Here is a 26,571-nt window from a genome sequence, read left to right on the forward strand (position 1 = left end):
TATTAGGTATACAGTGCAGGAGGAGACCATTAAAGCGCTTAGCCCAAATTACCACTTGCACTGTCTGAATAAGTGGCTTACTCAAGGTCACAAATGAAGGCTGAGGGAATCAAACCCTGTACCATAGGAAGTATCATTTGTTTCTGGTTGGATACCCTGGCTTAAAAACTTAGTGAGGAATTCTCAAATATGGCCTTAGAGAGAAAATCTCTCCACAGGGCAAGCACCAGATAAAAAACTGAAGCAAGGGTCCACCCTTGTAGTTTTGTCACTGTTGGTGATTTTTCGACGCACACTCTCAGATCAGATGATGAACTTTGGTTTAGTACTGGCAGTCAAGCAGTCTGCACCACCATAAGTCCCATGCCTCTGGCACTGATGTTTAGGCTGTTGGCTTTTATTTCAGAAGATTTGACCTTGGATACTTCATGACAAGTGCAGCAGTCAGCACAAACCTTGTATTCCAAACCAGCAACCTTTATTGTTATTGTACTCCAAAACCATTTCATGTTATCATTCCATCAGTGAGTCTCTAGCTTACAAGATAGACCAGAGTCATTCTTCAAGACCCTTAGGCCAGTTTAGTCCCTAAGAGATCCTCTCCCTCCTCTCCAGACTGACCTACTTAGAAAGTCCATAGAAAGGATACATGTAAGAGAAAGTAAGTAGATTCACTTGCTGAACCTTCAATGGGTGACTTGCATGATGATGAAGATGAGGATACAGACTCCTCTTCATCTCCTCCTGGTTACTTCAAACTTGGCACTAGGTGGGGTCTGGCCTACTGACCCCATATCTCCTGCACATACAGATGCTGCAGAAGGCATTCTGATCTACCCAGTAATCTTCTTGGATTGTCCTACCACTGGCTGATATTTTAAAAGTTTATACCAACTCTGCCTGGGAAAGCGTGAATACAGTAAACCCAATCCCTAAGAAAACTGACCCTGGCATCCATCCACCCAGGGAATGGAGTTTCTGGTTGGAGACTTCTAAGCTAGACACTTTTAGAGTTAGCAGCTGCTCTTAAAATGCTTTTACACTTCAAAACCTGGTGATCTACTCAGGTAAGGAGTCCAGGGTAGTGAATTTGCCAGGAAAATGCATGTGTGTGTTCTCCATGTTTTCTTTGAGGGTATTGAAATACCTGGCCTGCATGGTCACATTTCAACAAGATGTAGCTCATGAAAAACATCAGACAATAAGCTACTTGCCTGGCAGAGTTATTAAAGACAAGCTATTAAAGACAATTGTCCATAATGGGGAAACCTATCATGCAGGTTTCCTATAATAACACTGAAACCTCTGCCAAGGCCTCATGGTTTAGCATAGCGGTTTTCTGGAAAGCTGGCTCTGCTTAACAGGTTTTGACAAGAACATCATATTGACCTTTATGAGGACCCATAATATTCATGTCAAACATCAAGGTACATATAGAAATGAGGAAAAAAAGTTAAGACTTACAGGTGTTAAACTAGAGCTCCAGCCTCCTTAATGGATACTCTTCAAGTAACAGGGTAGCCTTCACCAAATGTGGCTTAGGTGTGAGCAATAGCCAGAAAGACAGCAATCTAGGAATAAACCAACCAATTTAAGTAATTTCCAGAGAAGTCATGAGCCCCAAGGTAGGAGCTCTCAGCATTTGCTGGACAGGTGATGAGCAGCAGCCTTGATACCTACCTGCCTGTCTCGACTGCTCCCTCTGGGGGAAGTCAGGAGTAATCTGTTCCTCAATAACCATGGAATGCCAGAACTAAGAATAGTTGAATGAGGGCAATAATATGAAGGAGGTATGAGGTTCTCTTTTATCCCTGGTTTCCCTGTTCCTCTCCTGCTGGATGTACCACCCCATCAGAAGAAAGTGGCAAATGCAGAGTTCTTAAACCTCTTACACAAAAGAGCCATTTAGAAGTAATCACCAGAGTAGAGATGGTCTGGATATTACTTAGGTTCCTTTTAGAGCTAAGAAAGAAAAAGGGCTATGGGACATTTTTTTCCAAAGTGACCTAAATGCAGTCATCTATAGAAAAACCTTCTGCATGATCTTAGGGCAGCCACTCCTTTCTTGTCTGGAACAAGAAAACTGGGCAAACTCATTAGATCACTAAAGCAACTGCCCCCGAATCAAGGCTGCATTGGTATTAGGAAGTTTCTGCTATTCATGGCCTGAACATGTCATTTTCATTTTCAGACCCTTTTTGTTTAGTTTGCCTCAAAGGTGTTTACCAAATGCATCTTCCTGTTTGCAGGTCAGTTGTAATTGCAGGGAGCTAAAATATATATGACTTGCTGCTAGCTACCCTTTTATGTTTCATTCTCTGGGAATAAGTTTGAGTCTGAACAAGTCCCATCTAAAAGATGCACAGCTGCTGACATTTATAAATTGTAGTTTGTACACATTGTTCTGCAGAACAGGACTCCCCACTGACAGAAATCAGTCTCCTCAGTCCAGATTATCTTGTATTCTTGTATTTTCCACAGCCACAGCCACAGTTTGCCTCTGCCTCAAGGTGTTGAATCTCATGCAGTGGCCATACATGTGGAACTTCATGTAAGGTGCTGCATGAAAATTCACCTGACTGTATAGGTACAATGATTCTCCAATAGACTGCATTGTACCAATTATCAAAACACAGATCTACTGGAGTATCAGATCTGCATTTGTCGGGGTTGTAAGTGTCATTTAGTGTGAAAGATGCATACGACTAAATTTCTCCCTCAGTAATCTCTTTCACTTTACTTGTCTCATTTAGTTGCCTTGTTTCTTGGCAACCATCCATACTACCACCTAGGAGATTCCACCTACCTCTCCATTTTCAAAATAGATATAAAATCTCACCTCCGGCAACAAGCCAAATGCACCTGCTCTCTTAAATGGAACATCACATAATTTCTCTCCCTACTTCCTCTCTCATTTCATACCACACTATAACTATACATTTGTAACTTACACCTTATATTCCTTAATGAATACTTATTCAAAACTTATTCGAAGGTATTGTCAATTTTACTTTTGTCAGTCATATTTTTGGTTTCCTGCTTAGTTTTATATTGCATTTTTTATTACTTTTACGATACCGCGGTGCTGCAGCGGTTAGCATTGTCGCCTTAGAGCAAGAGGTTCTCTGGTTTGATTCTCAGCTGCAGTGCCTTCTGTGTGGAGTCTGCATGTCCTCCCCGCGGTCGAGTGAATTTAAAGACATGCAGGTAGGTGCGAGCGTGTGTGGGTGTGCCTCCTTTGAAGGTTGGGTGCCAGGCTGAGAACTCGACACTGTAAAAATTCACTGCCAATCATTAGCAGACTGGAGTTCCACTATGGCAACCCCTAACTGGGAAAAGCCAAATAGTTTTACATTCCTCTTGTGAATGTTATTCACCCTGGCTGTGCCGCAAATGGCCAGTTTTTGATCAGCACACTGTCCTGGTAAACAAAAATAAATAAATCAGCAAATAAATAACAAAAATAAAAATCCCCTGGTGACAGTCAATACTTACATATTTTCCTCAGGTGGGTGAGTATTTCTGGCATAGACAGTTTAAGGTGAATGGGAGTCATTGGAACTATTCCTCTACACACTCTGTACTAGACATGAAAACAGTCCTAATAACCATTCAGTCATTCCAGGACTCCCATCCTGGTGAGTTTTCAACATACAGATGGAAACATGGCAGTTGTATGATACATCAACAAACAGGGGAGGATATGATCCTACCTCCAAGCTGAGAAGCTGTGAAACTGTGAGAATGGATTACATCCAGCAGCCATTTCCTAGCTGCTATCCGCATCCATGGGGAGTCCAGTTCACTGGCAGACAAACTCAGCAGATGCCTTCTTCTGCCCAATATAGGAAGCATTTATCCCTCAGTTCATCACTGGAGATATCCCTATGGGATGCTCTAGCCCTCAAGTGGCCACCTGGATTCCTTTATTCCTTTATCTTTCCCTTCATTTCCCCTAATGATGAGATTCATCCAGAAGAAAAAAACTCCACAAAGGTAAAGTCTTCCTCGTAGCTCTTTTCTGGCCACAGCAGAGCTGGTGCCCTGTTTTTCTATGTTATCTTTTAGAGAAGTTCTTGTTCTCTTATTTTAAATTAGTCATCTCTGTCGATCATCTAGTCAATCACAGTTTAAATAGTCAGACACAATGATAAATGAATCAATACATGAAAACCTGACTACAAGATCAAGAACATTAGTCTTTAAAGCTCACTTTTAGAAACATGACATTACCTTTATGCAGTGCTGTTACCCATATTCACTCTTGCCTTTTAGTTCAAGACCTACAATTTATAATTACTTCTTTATGTATTTGTTATTACTTACATAACTAGGAACTACTCCATCTATCCATAACCCCTGTTTCCTATTTTTGCACATGGGATCAGGGTGTTACATCAATACTAACCATCATCTGGAACCAATATTCACATTGTGGAGTGACTAGCCTTGCAGCGGTTAATTATGAACTACTCAACATAAAGTTATCAGTGACTTTGCAACTGTTCTTCATTATTTATACAAGCATAAAGATGAATAAACCATCTTAAAGAGCTGGATGCATTATTTCAGTAGCTCCAGTAAACATATATTCAATTATATAGCCAGTATCCTTCTGCTGTCCCAAATCATATAGCTCTCCCACCTCTCATCTTACCCTGTCTAAAACTTATTAATAGTTTTGTTTATACTATAGTACTATTCTAGTTGGCAACCAATTATAATTATACAACCTCTTAATATAATCATTTATGAACAGCCATAATAGAATCTAGTCAAGTTCGAGTACCACATAAGGCAGAAGAAAAATATCCTTCCCTTCCTAAATGGATTCAAATACACTAAAAGATTAATAGCACACCATCTTTATAATAAGATCAATGTATTTTTTGCTTCCTACCTGCCTTCTTATAAACTCTCTACCAGTGTACAGGCAGCCAAATTTCCCATCCTGTTGTCTTCAGACAGCTTAACTCTAAAACCTCTTCAGGACCATTTAAATCTTGCTAAGCATTATATTATTAAAAAATATAAACTCATTCTTCTTGAAATGCATAGCAAAATAAAAAAAATAAAATGACAGATTATCAATACCCATAGCTTTGTTTACCCCAACCAAGGACAGATTTTCATAGCTACAAAATGCTAATATGTACATAATTACCTCATATCAACCTATCACAGACATTATTCATAATAGCTAGTTATCTCTTCACCAGACTATTGCATGCTTATACTTTCTTCAAGATACAGCTAAGCTCTACTTGTTGGAATAATCAATAGGAAACCCAGCATATTACTACGGCAGTGAATAAAAAGTTTATTTCTAGAAGATTAATTGCACTTAATCTTGTACATTTAATAGTATGCAACCTTCTTTCATATTCATCTTTCTGAAATAAGAAGCAAAGAGTGTAACCGGCAACAATAAAATTGCATTCTTTCCTCTGTACACCCACAGTCATCCTTACACCATACATACATTACACCATGCTCATATATCAAAATACTATGTGCAAAGAACAGTCAACAATGTAAGCAAATCCAGTGTACTTCAATTCAAAAAACTAAAACCAATACAAAGTCACTGGAACCATGAACTGCTCAATAAAAAAATCTTTATTCAAACTTAAAACTGATAGTAAAAACTTTTGCTTCATAAGGCTTCCTCAGGCAAAGTAAAATAAACAGCACAAACAACTTATTTAAATAGTATCTCAGTCACATGATAGCATCTTCAATTAGACTTGTTTATGCAACTGTTTCAGCATAGGTTTTAAAGAGACACTGCCATTTAAACCTGGCAAAATGTAAGCCCTAAGGCGCAACATCCAATTCAACTCCTTTACCTCTGTCCTATCTTTAATATTCCCTCCACAAATTGTGTCATTTACTACCTTAAAAATAGAAAATTTAAAGTTATGATTTACTCCTTTCTCTTTCATATGTTTATATAAAGTGTTAGTTAACACTTCTTTCCTTATTTCAGACAGATGGTTGGAAATGCGCTATTTAAACTTCTGATTTGTTTTTCCTGCATAGTATGCTTGACATACCTTATATACAGCACTATTAAAACCATGAACAAACCAAACTCCTTGAATGACCACAAAAATAGCAACGTTTCAGGTATCCCAAGTCAAGAAAGTCACAGCAGTCATTAATTAAAATCACCACATAATATTTTTAATCCACAAATAAAATGATATCCACAAGGTTAGCGCTTTCATTTAAATAAATGTTAAACTTCATCAGACACTGTGCATATGTTGATCTTTATTTAAGTACAGTCTCATTAGATGACATCATCTGTTTTGTCAATCAATGAATTAATTGAATTTAAAGCAATACGGCCCTAATATACAATGGTCTCTCTTCCCAACCTAAATTATAGTTCAAAGTCCATTATAGACTTTATTACGTTCTACGGATTTCTATGTTTTATTCCCTTAGTCATGTTTTATCTTATTTTCTATCTTCTTAATGCTTTCAATTTAAGGATTGGGGCTATTGAGCTACGCTCATTTATACCAGGCCAGCTATCTGCTTGTAGCCTTACTTGCCATTCTAATTCTTTTATCTCTAAAAATAATCCCCAAGCACTTCTATCATCTATTTTTACACTATCTATAATAATGTAATTGAACTGGTGTCCTTCATTGTCTTTTAAATGCCTTGCTAAAGCATTATTTAAATTGCGTTTCCTAATGGCGTACTCATGTTCGTATATCCTCTGAGAGAACTTTCTCTCAGTTTTTCCGATGTAAAAAGCTGAACATAATTTACATCTCCCTAAGTACACAACTACTTTGGAATCACAATTATATTTCCCCCTTATTGTGCATTTTACATCTCTAATTGTAAATTCATTACTATCTTCTACTTTATTAACACCAATTACATGCTCCGCACTTTTTCTTTTCTTGCGGAATACTAGTAACATTATTATTCCTATACTTAAGTAGATCTTTCAGGTTTTCTCCCTTTTGGTTTACAACTAAAGGCTTTAAACCCAATATGTTTCTAATGTCCCTATCTTCACTCAAAATAGGCCAATTCTTCTCAAAAATCCTTTTTGAATAAATTGAAATCTCCACTATATGTTAGTATTAATGCTTCAGATAATGAATTTCCCTCCTCTCTGAGTGGTATTTGTATCCTATATTCATCACTATTGTCTGTTACTATTTCAGTCATTCCCTGATTGAATATGTTTTCTGGGCTATTTCCTCTATTTAAAATTGGTTTGAAATGCCCTCTTTCCCTTTTGTTTTTAACTTCTTGTATTAGATCATCTACTATATCTGTGGGGTATGCTTTAGCACAAAACATAGATCGTAGTTTGGCACATTCATCTATGAAATCTTGTTCTTTTGTTACCATGCGGGCAGCTCTAACTTACTGCCCTTTCTTAACAGATTTTTTTTGATGTACAGGTTGTGAGCTAGTATAATGCAATAGGCTATTTGAGTAAGTTTATTTCCTATAGATTGTGGCTATATACATTTCTTCTATTACATCCTTCATAAGCCTTATGTCTAAATATTCCATGGAATTTATACTAATTTTCCATGTAAATTTAAGAAAGGTAGTTGCCTCATTTATATACCTTAAAAACTCAGTTAGTACTTCTTCTATCCCTTTCCAAATGATACTAATGTCATCTTGGAATCTATAACAAGATTTAAGATGTTCTTTCAATCTAGTGTTAAACACAAACTTTCTTTTCCAATGTGCCATGATCATGTGTGCATAAGCCCCCCCCCCCCCACATGATGACCCCATGGCAATTCCTTTTTTTCTGTAAACAATAATTATTGTTGAATAAAACATAATTATTATTCAAAATGAATTCCAAAAGTTCTATCAATAAATTAACTTTGTCTTGGTGTATACCATTCTTACATAACATTTCACTTGCCCATTCAACACCTATATCTTGGGGAATGACTGTATACAAATCGCATACATCTATGGTAACCAAAATGTCTTAGCTACCATATTGTGTGCCATTCATAAACTGTAAGAAAGACAAAGAGCCTTTACATATTTGCTTCTCATTCTTCAAAATACTTTTAAATTCAAAATCTATATATTTCGCACATGCCAATGTGCTAGAATCACTTCCATCAACCAAAGGGTGCATCGGGGGATTATTTATAGAAATATGAACTTTTGGTGTTCCAAAACAGATTGGAGGTATAATATTTAAATAAATATACAAATCTAAATCAATCCGTCTTTCAAGGAACATATCATTCAACTGCATATATATATATATATATATATATATATATATATATATATATATATATATATATATATGCTTATATAATCCATTTAATTTATTTAATGACACTTTTTGATATGTTTCTGTATCTAACATTCCTTGCAACCTATTGTTATAGTCTTGTATGTTCATTATTACAGCCCCTCCCCCTTTGTCTGGTTTCATTATTCGTACCTTTTCCCCTCTTAATTGTAATATATTTTGTTCTTGTTCATTTAAATTATTCACTACTTTCTCATTTTTTTATACATACTCAACTTTTTCAAATCTAATTCACATACTTTTCCATATGTTAATAATCAGGGATGTAAGGGGGGGTTGTATGTATTACTGATACCATATGGATTATTACTTCTTGCAGTTCTATTTTGATACAACAATTTTAAATTCATCTTTCTTAGATATAATTTTAAATCCAAAATTGTATTAGTAAAATTGCTTTTTGTTGCAGGGACAAAAGTCATTCCTTTGGCTGGCAAATCTGCCCCTTGTACATCAATATGAACATTTGAAAAGTTATACACCTTAAAATCTTGTTCTGAATTATACAAAACAACACATTCCTTTTCATTACCATTATTACCATTTTGAATCCATTCATATGAATTATTTGTATTAACTGCTTCAAAATATTCATAATCACTAGAATTTAAGTCCTCCACTGTTTGGTTTTGGGCCTCACTCCTTGAAACCCCACTTGTAGATAGTGCCCGTTGTATGAGGAATTACCCTTGCTCTTGATTCTCTCTGACCTCCTCAAGGCCGGATAATTCTGGTCATATACTTGCTGTATTTCCTCATTGTTTAATCTCTCTGTATCATCAGAGTCATTCCCGTTCCCATGGTTCTCTCCCACAGTTCTGTTCCTATTATTTTTATGCCTCTGCGAAATTGGAGGCCTAGGGTAAGCTATACCATTAGCGTACTCATTTATGTCTCTTTCAAGCTTGCTGATTTTACCCGTTTTTAATTTTTCAATATGTTGATCTATACTGTTATAAATGCAAAGATGTTCATATTTATATTGTTCATGTTGTTGTTGTTGTCTTTCGGCTTTTCCCGGTTAGGGGTCGCCACAGCGGAACTCCGGTCCGCTAATGATTGGCAGTAGATTTTCACGAACGCTGAGGTGCCAGCTCAATGTTCAACCTTCAAGGAAGGCATGGCCATTTACGCATGTCTTTTGAATGCCCACCCAACCGCAGGGAGGACATGCAGATGCCACACAAAAGGCACTCCCCACACTTCAGCCGAGAATCGAAAGGGAGAACCTCTTGCTGTGAGGTAATAACGCTACCGCTGCACCACCACAGATATTTATATTGTTCATATTGGATATTTTCTCTAATAGATTTATCCAGAACTGCCAATTCAGTACTGAGGCCATCGATCTCTTTCTGGTTATTTTTGACAAGCAGCTCTAATAATTCATACCCAAATTTATCAAATAGCTTTAATAAATTGACATGTAATGCCAAGTTTTCTGTCAGCCCTTTTGGGAAGCGCCACATATGCAAGCCTTTCGGGATGATTCTAAGTCTCATGCATTCTTTAAGGTACGTCTTCTCTAATTGGAGCTTTTTACAGTGCATCAGATTATTATCAGACTCAGAGAGCTTACCATTTAATGTTTCTTCATTTCGTTTTGCATTGAAGGAAAATGCTAAAGTCAACCAGTCATTGAGCAAAGGCACTTCTTTCCTCACTCCATTGTTGTTATGGTTGGTTACTAGTATAAATTCCATGGAATATTTAGACATAAGGCTTATGAAGGATGTAATAGAAGAAAGGTATATAGCAACGATCTATAGGAAAGAAACTTACTCGAATAGCCTATTGCATTATACTAGCTCACAACCTGTACATCAAAAAAGATCTATCAAAGGGCAGTTAGAGCTGTTTGCATGGTAACAAAAGAACAAGATTTCATAGATGAATGTGCCAAACTACGATCTATGTTTTGTGCTAAAGCATACCCCATAGCTATATTAGATGACCTAATACAAGAAGTTAAAAACAAAAGAGAAAGAGGGCATTTAAAATCAATTTTAAATAGAGGAAATAGCCCAGAAAACATATTCAATCAGGGAATGACTGAAATAGTAAGAGATAATAGTGATGAATATAGGCTACAAGTACCACTCAGAGAGGAGGGAAACACATTTTCTGAAGCATTAATACTAACATATAGTGGAGATTTCAATTTATTAAAATGGATTTTGAGAAGAATTGGCCTATTTTGAGTGAAGATAGGGACATTAGAAACATACTGGGTGAAAAGCCTTTAATTGTAAACCAAAAAGATCTACTTAAGTATAGGAATAATAATGTTACTAGTATTCTGCAAGGAATGAAAAAGTGTGGATCATGTAATTGGTGTTATAAAGTAGAAGTTAATAATGAATTTACAATTAGAGATGTAAAATACACAATAAGGGGGACATATAATTGCGATTCCAAAGCAGTTGTGTACTTAGGGAGATGTAAATCATGTTCAGCTTTTTCCATCGGAAAAACTGAGAGAAAGTTCTCTCAGAGGCTATATGAACATGAGTACGCCATTAGGAAATGCAATTTAAATAATGCTTTGGCAAGGCATTTAAAAGACAATGAAGGACATCAATTCAATTACATTATTATAGATAGTGCAAAAATAGACGATAAAGGTGCTTGGGGCTTATTTTTAGCGCTAAAAGAATTAGAATGGCAAGTAAGGCTACAAGCAGATAGCTGGCCTGGTATAAATGAGCGTAGCTCAATAGCCCCAATCCTTAAATTGAAAACATTAAGAAGAGAGAAAATAAGATAAAACATGACTAAGGGAATAAAACATAGAAATCCGTAGAATGTAATAAAGTTTATAATGGACTTTGAACTATAATTTAGGTTGGGAAGAGAGACCATTATATATTAGGGCTGTATCGCTTTAAATTCAATGAATTCATTGATTGACAAAGCAGATGATGTCATCTAATGAGACTGTACTTAAATGAAGATCAACATATGCACAGTGTCTGATGAAGTTAACATTTATTTAAACGAAAGCGCTAACCATTTTACTTGTGGATATCATTTTATTTGTGGATTAAAAATATTACGTGGTGATTTTAATCAATGGTTGCTGTGGCTTTCTTGACTTGGGATACCAGAAACATTGCTATTTACATACAGCACTACCATGCACCCCCAAGGAAATGGCTGCCATGAGGCTATTAAAACAGATAAGCAAACATTGAGGGTCAACTTAAAAGGCATTGATCCACACCTGCCTGTATAAACAAACACATACCTCTTTATCATTCCAAACCAACATTTTTGATATGGTCATGTTTCATCATGTTAAAATTATAGCAACATAAATAACTGCTTTGGTCTGGTGCCTTCTGTGCGGAGTCTGCATGTCCTCCCTGTGTTCGCATGGGTTTCTTCCGGATGCTCCAGTTTCCTCCCACATTCCCAAGACATGCTGCACATGGATTGGACATTCTAAATTGGCCCTAGATGTGTCTGTGTGCATATGTGTGCCTTCTGAGGAAGGTTGGGTGCCTGGCTGGCAACTTGGCACCATAAAACTCTACTGCCGCTTGTACTGCAGACCTAATGTTCCACTGTGGTGACCCCTAAAGTGAGCAGCTGAAAGGAGAAGAAGAAGAAGAAGAAGAAAATAATTGCTTCAGTCTACCAATTATAATCATAAAAAAAGAAATCAGACTAACTAACCATTGTATAATATTGTTGTTAATAAACTATTCTAACATAACAGTCATTGTAAACAAGAAAGAAATTCAAACTAAGTCAGACATTCCCAAATATCAAACAATGGACTATTTAGCCATCTCAAAATGAATACTAAATTTCACATCATGCTACATGAAACACCACTTCAGTCTTTTCAAAAGAGCTCCATTCTGTCATAAATACCAGAAGAGAGATTTATAATTAGGTCTCTGATCATAACCAGGTTATTATGCGTTTGAGACACTAAGAAAATTTTGCTTTAAGAGCAAAGCCAATCAGTATCATCTGTCCTTCAAGAAAGCCCAGTACAATGAAATCTTACAGGGAGGATTTTTTTAAGTGTGGAATAACTGTAGTGGCTTAGATCTCTCACCCTGCAGTTCTAGAAAATCTTGCAGGCAGTTTCAAAACTGTTCCAATTTACTTCTCCATTAAAGTTCACTTGACTTCTATTTTCAACTTTCATCAAGATCAAGATACAAATTCATTAGCCTCTTTGAAAACATGTAAAGTCTTTCTTAGAGGCACTTTTTTGCTATGCCATCTTTGCATCTCTTATACTATGTTCTTTGGGACAGTTAACCTCAGAATTGGAGGAGTGGCACAGCTCATTATACAATAACCATGGGATACTTATACCCAGGGAAAGTTTGATCTATAAAAGGGTCATAATACCTGTTGTATCATTTCTGTAAGTTATTGAGAATGAACCAGCTCTCATAAGTCTGACATAATAGTAAGCATACAGTATTCATTTATGGAGTGCAAGTGTGATCATACAGTTGGTATCTTTGGGGGACTTGGTTAACTAAATACTGAAAAAGAGTTAAACTTGCAGAGCTTTACACGTCACTCATTGTAATTAACATGCTGGCATTAGGAAAGGGTGTTTGCCTCTTCTGTTACTGACCTGGATTCATATGGTTGCTCTGGCATCAAAGGGAGGTTAGGAGGAAAGAGGGGGCTACATATGGTCAATTCATTTATTCCAGGATGACTGCTTAATCAGTTCCTCTGCTCTCCAACATAATGGTGAATAGATCATGGCAGACATGCCTGATTTAAAGAGTCAGCATGAAGTATGAGAGCTTGTGGCAATACATGCCTGCTGTCATCTTGATGTGGCTCCCTATCAGAAATGGGAGACTCTAATTGTGAATCCCATAACTACAAAAAATAAAGTATATTTGTCAAAGAAATGCAGCAAATCTCAAAATATGTTGTAATGCCATTAAAGTACTTCCTCTGCACCCCTGATATAGGAGGCTGGGGCCCCTCACACTCCTACTTATTATATATAGTAACTCTGATATTATTGTATCTTGCAGTAAGGGAAATGCTCCAACGTATTGCAACTTCAGAAGTTCCATATACTCCTTGTATTTATACTTCTAGTCTCACTATCCCAAGGAACATCTCTGCAGTTCAGAGAATTATGATAGGAATTTCCTTGTTATAGTACACTTTGGTCACAAGGTGGAAATGTAGATGGGGCACCCCAAAAAAATGCCCTACAATGTGATGGCATTAAGGACTTGACACTCTGCTGCTGTTGATTAAGTGAAACAAATAGGCAGTATGGGGGATTACAGATTAGCTGAATGAGGGATCCTAAAAAAAATCTCATAATTGTAATTTTTACAGGTATGAGTGTTATAGTAAGCACAGCAATGTATACATAGTTGTGAAATATCTCTTCTAAATCATGTATGGAGCTGTGGCTACCACTCATAAAATTTAAGAAATATTTGACTTGTTAGATTATAAGTGCTAGACATTTTTATTTGCTGTGCAACGAACATACGGGTAGAAAAGATATAATACTATTGAGTCCACTTAGTTTGCCTTATCATGTAGCCTTCTGAAGGCAACATTGAAGTAAAATGATCTTTAGAAAAATAGTAATTTTTTCTGGTAATGTGTGGAGTATGTAAAACAGTATGGACTGTGTACTATTCTGCATGTCTAAAGTGCTGAAGTTTTGACCATCTTTTTTCTTATATGTTTAGACATGGTCTTGCAGGAGCAAATATGTTATCCTTGTGCTCTGCAATCAAGTGCCTTCTGCATCATCAAAAAGAAAAAAGTAGACCATGGATCGAAATGGGATATGACTGGGCATGGAGCTCTGTTGAAAGTCTACAGGAAGAATAAGGAGATACAAGCCACACAAGTGGACATCCCCTGCACATCAGGAATGGTGGTACTGCCCAGACAGGATACGTATCAAACAAGTCTTCTTAAGCGCAAGTATGAGGAGGTTGACAACAGAAACGTGCCATTAGATGAGTGCTGTCCACTAGTGCTACAGAATTATGCTAGGGGTGCTTCAGTAGCCACAGCTGGTTCCCCAAGTGTGGAATATGTGGCCAGTGGCTGGCTCACTAAGGAAGGCTACAGTTTAATTCAAGGTGAAGTACTTACTTCTATGATGGATAAATATAAAGTGTTGGACTTTCTTGGTCATGGAGCTTTTGGAGAAGTAGTTAAATGCAGAAAGCAAAGCACCAAAGAAAAAGTGGCCATAAAGATGCTGACATTTGGGTCATTGTTTGAAGCGCAGAATGAACTCAATATTCTGGCCCAGCTAGTCAAAGAAAATGCCTATCACTACAACATTGTGAAGGGTTATGAATACTTTTGCCATAATTCCTCTCCCTGCTTTGTCTTTGAAATGTTGGAACAGGATCTTCATAGCTTTTTAAAGAAAAACAACTTCTGCCCATTGTCTCTCATTCATGTTCGGTATATCCTGGAACAGCTAGCAACAGCACTCATGAAACTAAAAAGCCTTGGAATTATGCATGCTGATCTTAAGCCAGCGAATATTATGTTGGTTGACCAAATAAGGCAACCGTACAGGGTTAAAGTGGTTGACTTTGGATTAGCACTCCATATGTCCAAGGCAAGATGTTGTACCTCCTTTGGGACAAGATATTACAGGTATCACTTCTGAGCTATTTGTTTTACCAGTTTTATACATGTTTGCTACTAATGGTATGGTCAGGATACTCAGGTTACATTGTGGTTGTGTGGATACTAAACTAGTGAACCAAATGCTTGTCACTTAGTTGATAAGAGTCTGCATAAGCATACATACATCAAAAAAGTTTACAGCTTTAACATGGCCATATATTTCTCTTATACCAGCATGTCCTCTAATGCTATGGTCGGACATATGGTGTTTACCACTAAATATACAGGAAGCACTGCACTACTATAGTATCTTGTTGGTGGACTAATAAGGTAAAATTCCTCTCTTTTGCAATAGTTAGAAAAAGGAATAAAAGTGGGTGTGATGGCTACATTAAGAAGTAAGAGTACAATTTCACTCAATTTTTTGCACTAATATCCATGTGTGTATCACATAGAAAGTACAGTTTTGTAAGTTTACTTGCCATAACAGTAGATGCTTGAATAAATCACTGTTGGAGTTTTTCCCAATAATTTTCCATCTGCTGATTCTGTCCCCAGATGAAATTTATATTTCCCTACCCTTGCTGAGAATAGTGTAAGTAAAGTCTCTCACCCCTCTCTCAAGTCGTTTAATGTTTTGCCAGAATTTGCCTAAAGCAATCCAAAAGTCATTAGGATTGTACAAAAGACCTCTTTCTTTAAGTCAACAGCTTGTGTAACTTCTCCAGATCATCGATGGGTCCTTGATTTGTTACCAAGACAAGTATCAGCTACCTTTTTTTTGAAGCCCTTGCCTCTTTCTCAACTTCTAAAGTGTTAAACATGGTCCTTTCATTTTTTTATCCAGTCTCACTTGGTGTATAGCAGCAATTCTCCCAGAAGTGAGAATTGAATTTATCCTACAACAAAGAATCTGCGTTCACAAGATACCCTCACTATACATTTGGGTTTTATGTGTCTTTCCAGTCATTGTCCCAACTGAACAGGATACTACAACTGGTGATCCATTAATATCTGTGCATTTCTCTTGACCTCAGCATACAAATATATGGTTTAAGGACCAATGGCATCATTGCAGAGTCTGTCACTGACTTTTTTTTCCCAAGGTGCTCTGGTACTGACTACATTTATCTGCAGCCTTGCCCTCAGACATTGCATCCTTTTGGAGAGTCCATGACTGGCACAGGCATCCATTCACATTCATATTTGACAAGCAATTCCTTCCAGTCATGTTCCTCCCGGTATTTTCCATCATTCCTTACATGAGGGTTTGATGTTTCTCAGTAGAACTACAAAATGAGTACATGGGAGTTGATCACATACTATTCCTTTGGATCCAAGACTAAATCCTTTAAATAAGGTACATGTACAATATATGCAGAGTTTTTTTCTGCATGCTGCTCACACTCACATTGAGGTGATCCTCTCATCTAGTGCCTGAAAATCCATCTGTACAGCACCTAATAAGAGGTTTGTGAGCATCTTAATAACCACCTGGGACTTTCAGTGAGAGGCAGTTATAAAGTAAAACAGAGATCACCCACCATTTGAAAAGTCTTGTTCTGGAACCAGTGCCATGTGTACAGATAGGACCACCTGTACCTAGATGGTAGTTTTCTATTTTCACAATCTCTCTATCCTTCTCAACAGTTAGATGGAAATCCACATCTCAAGGTCAAAGTTCAACTGTCTAGGTATAATTTCCCTTAAGCCATCCTTCAGGTGCTTGCTTTACAGGCATCACACCGGATTCATACCCTTCTTTTTAAAGCTGGTGTGTCCACTCAGTGGCTCCATGCAGCTTTTTTCAGGCTTGAGTCCAAATGTGTTACATTAGTCACCTGGTCAGCAGCTAACAGGAGAACTTCACCCCCAAGCTTGGTTTCATGGTTCTGTCAAGTTATCTCTTTTCTGGGTGATGTTGCCATATTGTTTGCAATAAATGTCTTTGGTGGTTCATTTTTGTGATTGTTTCTTGTCTTGTCCTTTATGGTAGACTCATTTACTCTTGACAATTAGATCAGACATTTACATCTCTGTATTTTGGAAACAAAATAATCACAGGAGTGCAGGTAAACTTAAAGTTTGTGTTATTAATAATTGGTTATCCTACATCTATCTATTGTGAAGTCTGTGACAGCTGTGCCCTGGCCCAGCAATCAAAGAGCCTCAGTCCTCACCACTAACACCAGGGAGGGCGTCTCATATAAGAGGAAAAGATAACAAATATACACAGTAAAGTACAATTTCCCTTAAGTGCACACAGATATCAGTCTGGGGCTGGTTGCTCCCTTGCTCCCCAGGTCCCCAATAAGACTCCCCACTGGCACAGCTATAGGGTCCAGATCTCAACCTAGCTGGCAAGCTAACCTCCAGTACCCTCTCTGTCCCACCAGTGCTTAATGTCCCTGCCCAGGTAGCTGACACATCACACACAATTTGAGATTAGTATTTATACATCTTCACAGACACTCCTGGGAAAGGCTGACACAGATTCTCCAGCTGTGCCCCTTTACCCAGACTATACGGTAGTAATTACTGCCACCACCAGCTAATACTTATCAGCTACCCAAAGGCCCTTAAAAGGGTGCCCAATTATTACTGTGCAATATTATTATCCAATTGGTAATGTGACTAGTCAGTCTAAGGCTTATTAGAGTGGCTTTGTACAATAAACTCTATAAATATGTAGTGTACTCTAGAGCTTAACTTAACTCTACACAAACCAGCCACAGGTAAAAGTTTTTTAAAATATTTAAGAATAAATAATAAAAAACACAAGACAATACTACTACAATACAATACTACTCCATAGTTCAGAGATCACACAGAAACTTAAAACAATACAGTAGGAAAGTTCTGATAGAACAGAAAAATACTTGTCTAATCTTTATAGTCCTAGCTATTTCTACAAGAAAACAAGGCAGTTCCGAGAGTTGGATATCAAGATCAAAATGCTTGCAGTCTCTCTCTCTCAGCAATAGTTTAAAATCACTAAAATTCCTGCTGGGCCCTCCCACATTACATCATTTTGACACTTAGGTTTTCCCAGTATACACATTACATCATTTTGACACTTAGTCTGGAGTTTCCAGGCCAACAGGCTACATTATTTAGCAAACTAACACCTGCTCAGGAAACTACAACAATAAAAGACATTTTACATGTACACTCTAGCAATTATTCCTTAAGTTAAAACAATAGAAAGAATGTGATAGCCCAGACCAAATGACTCTGAGCTCTACAGATCAAAGAACCTACAAGACATAATTTTTAATTTCAAAGAACATTTGAAATGCTTGGCTTAGTTTTCCTTACAGCAGATGGCAATGTTGCTACAATCTTGAAGTTCACATTTTACAGTGTTTTCTTTCATTTAAGAAACAAGCCTGTATTCTACATTTATATTTACAATGATAGAATTATGTATCAGATTCTATTTGACTAGGCTAACAGCCTTCACGCCTTCTCTACCAGTCTTCACAAAGCCAAGGAGATTAAAAAGATGAGACCCCCCAACTTAAATGAGATTCCATTGAGAGTGTATTTCAGGCTTGCTGGGAGTTCTTGATATGTAATGTAAATTTTAATGATACAGTCAATAAGACAGGTTTCTCAGTTTTTTCCTGAATAGTAGTGTAAGCATAATTTCTGGCATGTCTGATAGAGGGTAAGAGAGCAGCTACATTGTAGCATCAATAAAATACCTCAGAGCTGGGAGTGAGAACACCTGCTTTCCATATCAATCAATGAACTAAATCACTATAAGGAATTCCACAATATTTATTCTTAAAGAAATTGTTTAATTAGTATAGCTAATGGAGAGAAACAGAGACCTGCCCTGTTTTCAGGAGGAAAGCCTGTACACAGCGGGTACAGCAATCAAGATAGGATTATTATTTCCAGAACATTAATCCTTCCCATCACAAATAGTGGAACTCTAAGCCATCTACTTAAACATAAAATATCTTGCTTTAAGAATAGTACACGTTTTGTTTTCCATTAAGGTTAAATTTGGGCTCAAAACAGGCACCAAAGCTCAGTGGGACTCAACAGATTCTTGTAATGTGAAATGTTATCTATCAGAACATGCAAAGGAAGTACACAGTCTTGTTACTTATGTCCTGAAGTAGAAATGATGGCAGTGTGGTATCACATTTCTCAAAGTGACAGCAGACATTCATAAGGGACATAAAGATGTAAATGGACATTATTTTATTTTTTAATCTCTCTATCTCATCACCTGAGAGCTATTGATTTTCTTCAGGGAGTGCCACCGTAAAAGAAAATCATAATATTTGGGGTTTTGCACCTTATGTGTCTGTTTTTCTTGCTGGCATTTTCATTAGCAGTCCCTTTGTATCAATGGAGATCTGTGCTAGTCTTTGGGTAATGTTTAGCTGAACACTGATTGGCTCATATGACACTCATATGTAGCCAGCATTATTTGGAGCTTTCTTCAGTCCTCACCATTTTTAGTGTTTAACATTCAGCATCCATGCCAGAACAATTTTGTGTAGGTAGTGTTTCACATCTATTAATCATCTTTTTTATCTCCAGGGATCTTCACTCAGACATTTAGAAATACTAATATAAATACTGAATCTGATTTTGTGTCAGATCATAATCAGTTTGTATGCCATAAGTAATCATACATAATAGTATATTTGAATTTTCTTTTATTTACTTTTTTAGAAAATGAATAAGGGAGTATAATTTAAAACTGTAAAGCATGACAAAGTTTTTCTTGCTTCTGTTTATGGCTGCTTCCAAGTTGAACACCACTGAGTCCTGTTTTTATTATTTCCTATTTTTATTTCCCTTTTTCTAAATGTTGAAGTTTGATGGAATTTAAATTAACAGGACCAGAACTGTAGCTGGGGGTGAAAGCGGAGAGGAGCGTAGCTGTTCTGGTCTCAAGCTGTTAGGAGGCTCAATCAGCAGTTGCCAATGGGGTATAAGTGCAGTATCAGCATTCGCATTAAAAGGTTGTGGGTGATATAATGGCTTCTTTAATGAGTGCAGATACTGCATTCATACACCTTGTGTTAGTAACGGTAGCAAATCAACTTGCTACAATTACAGGGTCTAGCAGAAGAGGTTGCAGTTTAGAAGAGTTTCTTTTCTTGGTCTTCAGCCTAAGAAAGACTTGTTTTTTATTTGGTTCTCAACTTTGGATTGAAGGAACATTAGGCTGGAGAACTGCTCATGAAAGCAGGTACGCTAGCTATACTCTGAATAAGACAGTAGGATGAAATGTTGACGATTTAAAATGCCAGTTTTTTGCAGTGATAAATCCCAGATTAGATCGTACCAGCAACTCTCCCTCATATAACTTTCAAGCTTCTATTGCCCTTGAGGAACTAATGTCTGACTTTAATCTCATGGATACTATTGTCTACAGCACTGACTCACGTAAGGACAGCATGTACACTTTCTACTCTAATTGTCACAAATCATGGTCACGTCTAGACTTCTTCTTAATCTCTAAATTTTTCTCCAAATTCAAGAACACACTAAGATGTGAGCCTAGGCTATTATCTGACCATGCAAAAATCTCCCTTATGATTTCTTTCACATATGCTGCATCTCCGCATATGAATTGGTCCTTTAATAATAACTTACTAAAATACAAAGAGATCCTAGAGAGAATAAATACGTCATTGTCTGAATTATATGCTAACTTTGGCAAATCTCAAATAGCGCTTGATATACAATGGGCGGCTTGCAAAGCTGAACTAAGAGGTTATTTGATCAGTAAAGCCACTTTCTTTAATAAGCTTAATAAAGAAAAAGAAACTAGTCTAGTTCTAAAATTAGCTTCTCTGGAGAGAGAACTAAAAATCCATCCCGACCCCAAGTTAGAGAACTTAATCAATACGACACATAAAGAATTATGTGAGTTACACCTACATAATTATTCATTACAAGAACAAAAACAGATTGCAACCTACTCTGAATGGGCACAAATCCCATCTAGAACCCTATCTAGAATACTCAAAAACAATAGCGGCGCCCCGACGATCTCCATTTTGCAATACAGAGGGGAATTATATAAATCAGACTCTGAGATAATTAAACTTTTTCATGACATTTATACAGATATTTATAGCAAGAATAGGCACATTACCTCTAATCCGCAGATGGAAACATTTCTCAACTCCATCTCCTTCCCATCTCTTAATCAGGATCAAATAACCCTCTTATCAGCTCCACTTAATATTCAAGAGATTCAAAGTGCCATCAATAAACTTAAAATAGGGAAATCTCCTGGTCCGGATGGCTTCACTACTAATTTTTTCAAAACTTTTAGTCCAAAAATTGCCCCTATTCTTCTTGAAGTCTTTAACTTCATTATAAAAAATGGAATCACTGACATACACTGGAACAACTCAAAAACAATTCTATTACTTAAAAACAACAAAGAAAAAACTGACCCGCATAACTACAGACCTATTTCGCTTATAAATGTTGATATCAAAATTTTTTCTACTATCTTAGCTAACAGACTCAAACAGATATTGCCACATATAGTATCATCTGATCAAGCTGGGTTTATGTCCAGTAGACATACATGGGATAATACACTAACTTTGGACTCTCTTATTCAGTTTACTAAAAAAGAGAAAAATCCGCTTTATGCCTTGACTTTGGACGCGTCGAAAGCATTCGACAGGGTAAATTGGGACTTTCTGTTTTCCACGTTATCACATTTTAATATACCTATAATTTTTTCAGATATGATCAGAATTCTCTATTCAAACTCATCCACCTATTTATATATAAACAAAAAAAGATCTAATGCAATTCAGATCACCAATGGTACAAGACAAGGCTGTCCACTTTCTCCCTTTCTCTTCAATCTATTTATTGAACCATTCTTCTTATATATTACTCAAAATACATATCACACCATACCTAAAATTCTCAACACACAAGTAGCTATATCGGCCTTCACTGATGACTTAAACATTTACTTCAAATTTCCTAACACAGATCTGCCAAAAATTTTAAATGCAATTACTATCTTTTCTGAGGCCTCTTGCTACCAAGTCAACAATAAAAAGTCACACATCTTCCCAATAAATCCTGAGGCTCATAAACCTTTTTTTTTCCCTGAATCTCCCTTTAATATCTCATACAGTCTTAAATACCTAGGCATTAACTTTGAATACAATCAAGCTTCTTCGCTTCAAAACAATCTGCTTAAATCATGGTCTATCATTTGTCAGGACCTTCAAAGATGGAAGTTATTGAATCTATCATTTCTTTCAAAAGTAGCTATTGTGAAAATGAATATTTTACCCAGACTCCTGTATCAATTTAGTTCGATCAATGTAATTATATCAAACAACCTTTTTTCACAGTTTGATAAAACCTTGGTCAAATTTCTTTGGTTTCCTAAGAACGTTAGGATCTCTTTTTCCAAATTAAGCCTTCCCAAGGAGAAAGGCGGGGTGGGCCTTCCAAATTTTCATCTTTATTATCTAATTATTTACTCTAATAAACTATGGTCCATCGCAAACATGAATAGTAAAGCTCAAACTCACTATCCAGCTTGGTTAAAGATATGGCACGGTCATATTCTCTCTAATAAAATCAATCCTAAGTCTATTCCTTTTCTATCTCCCGCCTCTTTGAAAAGTTCAAGACTATCACCCCTATTGAAATTTCAAATAAAATCTTTTCAGAAACTGATTAAGGACATTAATCTTCAACTTATTCTTCCTTTTCTTCAACCAATTCATCTTAATCCAAATCTAAAGATCAACAACAAGATGATAGATCTTATGAATTCCTTCTCATTAAAGACCTTACAGTGTGGGATATTCTTAAATATAAAACCATGTCTCTTGCTGAGCTACGATTAACTCTTAAAGTTAATAACAAATACACGGTTATTCTCCGTCAACTTAGGGAACTTATTTCTTCACAAACCAATAATATATTCCCTGATACACAACTAATTGATAAATTAAACCTAATCATAAATACAGTTGCTAACGACAACAAAACAATATCCTCGTCATACAAATTATTACACCCATTACTCTACAAAGGTAACTGTCTATTCTCCAAATACTGGGATAAGCAAAACTCTTCTATTACAGAAGATCAAAAATTACTAGCTATAAAAACTACTATAGAACTCTCCCCCTTTAAAAAATTCTTATACACTCAACTGATGTTGAATAACAACTCCTACTATACTCCCGTAAGAATTAACAAATTTAACTCCAATAGCTCTCCTTCCTGTACGTGCTGTCCTGGTGTGAGAGCCGACTTACTACATATTATGTGGCACTGCAAGAATTCCCATAAATTATGGTGTTCTCTCAAAGTGCGTCTCAAAAAAATGGGTTACTATAGCTCCACTCTCTCATGGGAAACGGTGATCCTAAATATACCCCCTCCGGGCCTGCCTAAATTTCATCTTCACATCCTAATAACGCTGTGCTCCCTCATAAAACTTTACATCACCTATAATTGGTTAGATCGGACCAAACTATGCTGGCGGGGATTCAAAGACATGGCCATTAAATATATCTCTGCTCAGAAATTCATCATAAATGGACCTAAGAAGAGAGCCTATTTCAGTAAACTTTGGAAAAGCCTGTTTGAAGTAATCCTGTGCGACTAAACTTTGGCTTTCCTACAAACCTTCCCCTATACTCTCTATCTTTATTTGAGGGGCCACTCCCTCCTACTGCAAATTACAAGTAAGGCTGTTAATATTTAGTCTTATAATTACTGACACTGTTGTTTTTTTTTTTTTTCTTTAGTACCGGTAGCACTGTATATATTGTTCCTTTTGGGTTATTGTTGTTAATTTGTGTACTATGCATACTTCAAGATGTTGTAGTCTTCTTCTTCGTTCATGTTAAATATATTCTTATGTTCCTCTCTCTTTATATCAAGGTTACAAGCATCCATGTATGTAATACTTGTGTATTTTCATTGCTTGTACCTTTATGTGTATGCATGGTTTTGTTTACTCATTTTTTTTTTTAAAAAATAAAAAATTATTTTGAAAAAAAAAATAAAATGCCAGTTTTTTAAAGGGAGCAATACAGCTGTGAAAAATGTACATCCACCTCCTACACCTGCAATATGAAAATGGTACTAATATTCAACTGACTCCTAAAGACATAGGTTCATAGGTTCATAGGTTCATAGGTTCATAGGTAGGTACTAGGCTATTGGCCCTGGGGCCTATATAAGCCTAGCCAAAAAGGTTCCCTGGCTTTCACCACCCAAGAAAATTATTTTCCTGTGCCCCTGTCAAGCAGTGCCACAGAAATGATCCCCGGGGTGAATTTTCCATCCAGTTGTCAAGATTTTTCTTAAAGAGGGCCAATGAGGAGCTTTGCTTGACATGAATGGGTAGATTGTTCCAATAAATGTATTTGATGTCATTTTTTAAAGTACCAAACTGGAGAGTGTGGTAGGAGTGAGGGGCTGATCACAACTCATATTTACAGTGGGAAGGGAAGCAGGTAAGTTTGCTGCTGTCTTGACATCCAACAGAGGCTGGATCACTGCAGAAACATACTGCTGGATACCATTGTGGGAAAATGTGCCAGCAGGAATGCATCTGGGAAGTATGCATACCAAGCAAGGTAAAGTATAGCTGGCTCAAGCATGTGCAGGAATGCTTATGCTTAATACTATTATAAAATTAAGTTACCATTTTCTTAGGCTCTTTCAAAGCAGAAAGAACCAATTTATATATGCCGTGTTCATGTTTCTAAAATTTAAACACATACATCTCAGATGTAAATGTCCAAATGATCATTTCTGTATGATATGAAACAATGGACATGACTAAAATTCTGTAATACTGTCATGTAAGAGTGATAAAATGAAAACTGTCTCTTTTTACTAGTTGAGGGCCTGGATTGACCCTCATATCACATTTCTTTAAAAAATATTTAAATTCTATTGTCTGAAAAAAAATGGTAAAAGTACAGAGTGAGTTTATATTCTTTTCAGACATGATTATTTCACACGTTATACATTCACCTAATAGTCCTATTTGCAAAGTTTGTTTTGTGATTGGCGTATATGGAACTAATGCTGACTGTACAACTGAGGTGTAGCTGTCAATGTTATTAAAGAGAAGACCTTTGCTGAGACTGTACAAGTCATTTTCTGATTCAATCTTCAGTTTTAGCTAGAACCTTGAAAAGGGACTTATTTACATTATGTTGTGAGTTTTAGATTGTAAAATGTAGAAACCTTCAGATAAATAACAGTTAACTGTGTGTTGCAGTACTCTTTACCTAATTTACTGAGCATCTGTCCTGACTCACTCCACTGTCTTTTGATATCTTTTGCAGAGCTCCAGAAATGATACTTGGCTTACCACTTTCTGAAGCATTTGATATGTGGTCACTCGGCTGCGTACTTGCAGAACTTTTTTTAGGTGTGCCCTTGTATCCCGCGGCTTCAGATTATGACCTGGTAAGTTTATACATAGCTGTGAAAAGAAGGGTCATAATAATGCGATGTGTATTTGTTAGTGTCTTAAAACAATCTTTGCATATCTTCTCTTACCCTGTCTAGGACAACGCTGCTACTTTTGTATGACTATGTGTGCATTATTTTGTGTGCTGCTTATTTTTAAACAACTATTTTGCTTTTCTTCAGTACAATATTGAGGTGTTTAGTATGGCTACCTGATAGTTAACATCTAAGTAGAGTGCATTTTTATGGTTTCACTTTTTCTCCTTCATCAAGACCAAGATCCCACTTACAAGGAGCTTTTTGTAAGGTAACCAAGAGAAAATTCCAAAAAACATTGACGATACTGTGCTGCATATGCAAATAAGACAAGCTTGCCCAAGTGTTTTACAAGCCCTCTGTGAAGTGTTCTGGTAGTTCAGAGGGTTTGGAAAATAAAAGTAAATTGTTGGTGGGATAAAGAAAACATGCAAAGACTAAAGACACACACAACTTATTGGATGATGTCTATGCAATAATGCATTTATTTAACTGCAACCAAACTAAACTGTTTTATAAGACCAGTTAAGAGATGTGCACAAGAGTTCAGGTTTAGAAATGCTCAAATCATAACCCACATACCATAGACTCCTCCTTAAGGTCTTAATTTAAGGAGTTTTAAATATTTTAAAGACACCCAAATCACAAGTTACATAAAGCAGAATAGGGTATCTCTGCTGAACAAGTGTATAACTAAGAGCACCAGTTATGTGAATTATAACAGGATAGTCCCAGCTCTGATGGGAACTCATATCCAAGACCCATCTTTTCCATCTGTGGGCACCTAGGAAGTGGCATTAGCATGTAGCCCTTGGAGGAGGGGTTCCCGCCATTTTGGTTGTCTGTGCTTTGTCTTGTGTATCCCTAAAAGGTTTTAGACACCTTGAGATGAGACCTAAAGGATGGCGTTTAGTTTGTGGATTACATGTTGAGTCTTTCCAACAGACCTCTTGCTCACATCTATTAACTAGCATTGTAATGATTCAGTTTGGGTGTGGTTAAATAAATGAATAGCTATATCCATTTCACCCAGTAAGCTTTATCACTGTTTGATTTTGGTAACTACATATATTTCTTATCACCAGCAGTTTTAAAGGACTGGTAATGGTTCATAGGTTCATAGG

At 36.7% G+C, this 26,571-nt stretch overlaps 1 protein-coding gene across 1 annotated transcript in view; it reads left to right on the top strand.

The window, feature by feature from the left end:
* The window catches only part of LOC122814955 (homeodomain-interacting protein kinase 2-like), a 96,812-nt gene that overhangs the window by 16,998 nt on the left and 53,243 nt on the right, over nucleotides 1-26,571 (top strand). The window contains exons 2-3 of the mRNA XM_044087214.1: nucleotides 14,038-14,971; nucleotides 25,285-25,408. Of these exons, the coding sequence (XP_043943149.1) occupies nucleotides 14,038-14,971; nucleotides 25,285-25,408 (1,058 nt within the window). The remainder of the gene's footprint in view (nucleotides 1-14,037; nucleotides 14,972-25,284; nucleotides 25,409-26,571) is intronic.

Source organism: Protopterus annectens, chromosome 11.part0 (assembly GCF_019279795.1).
Source record: "Protopterus annectens isolate FY-2018-M chromosome 11.part0, PAN1.0, whole genome shotgun sequence".
In the NCBI taxonomy this organism is placed as follows: Eukaryota; Metazoa; Chordata; order Ceratodontiformes; family Protopteridae; genus Protopterus; species Protopterus annectens.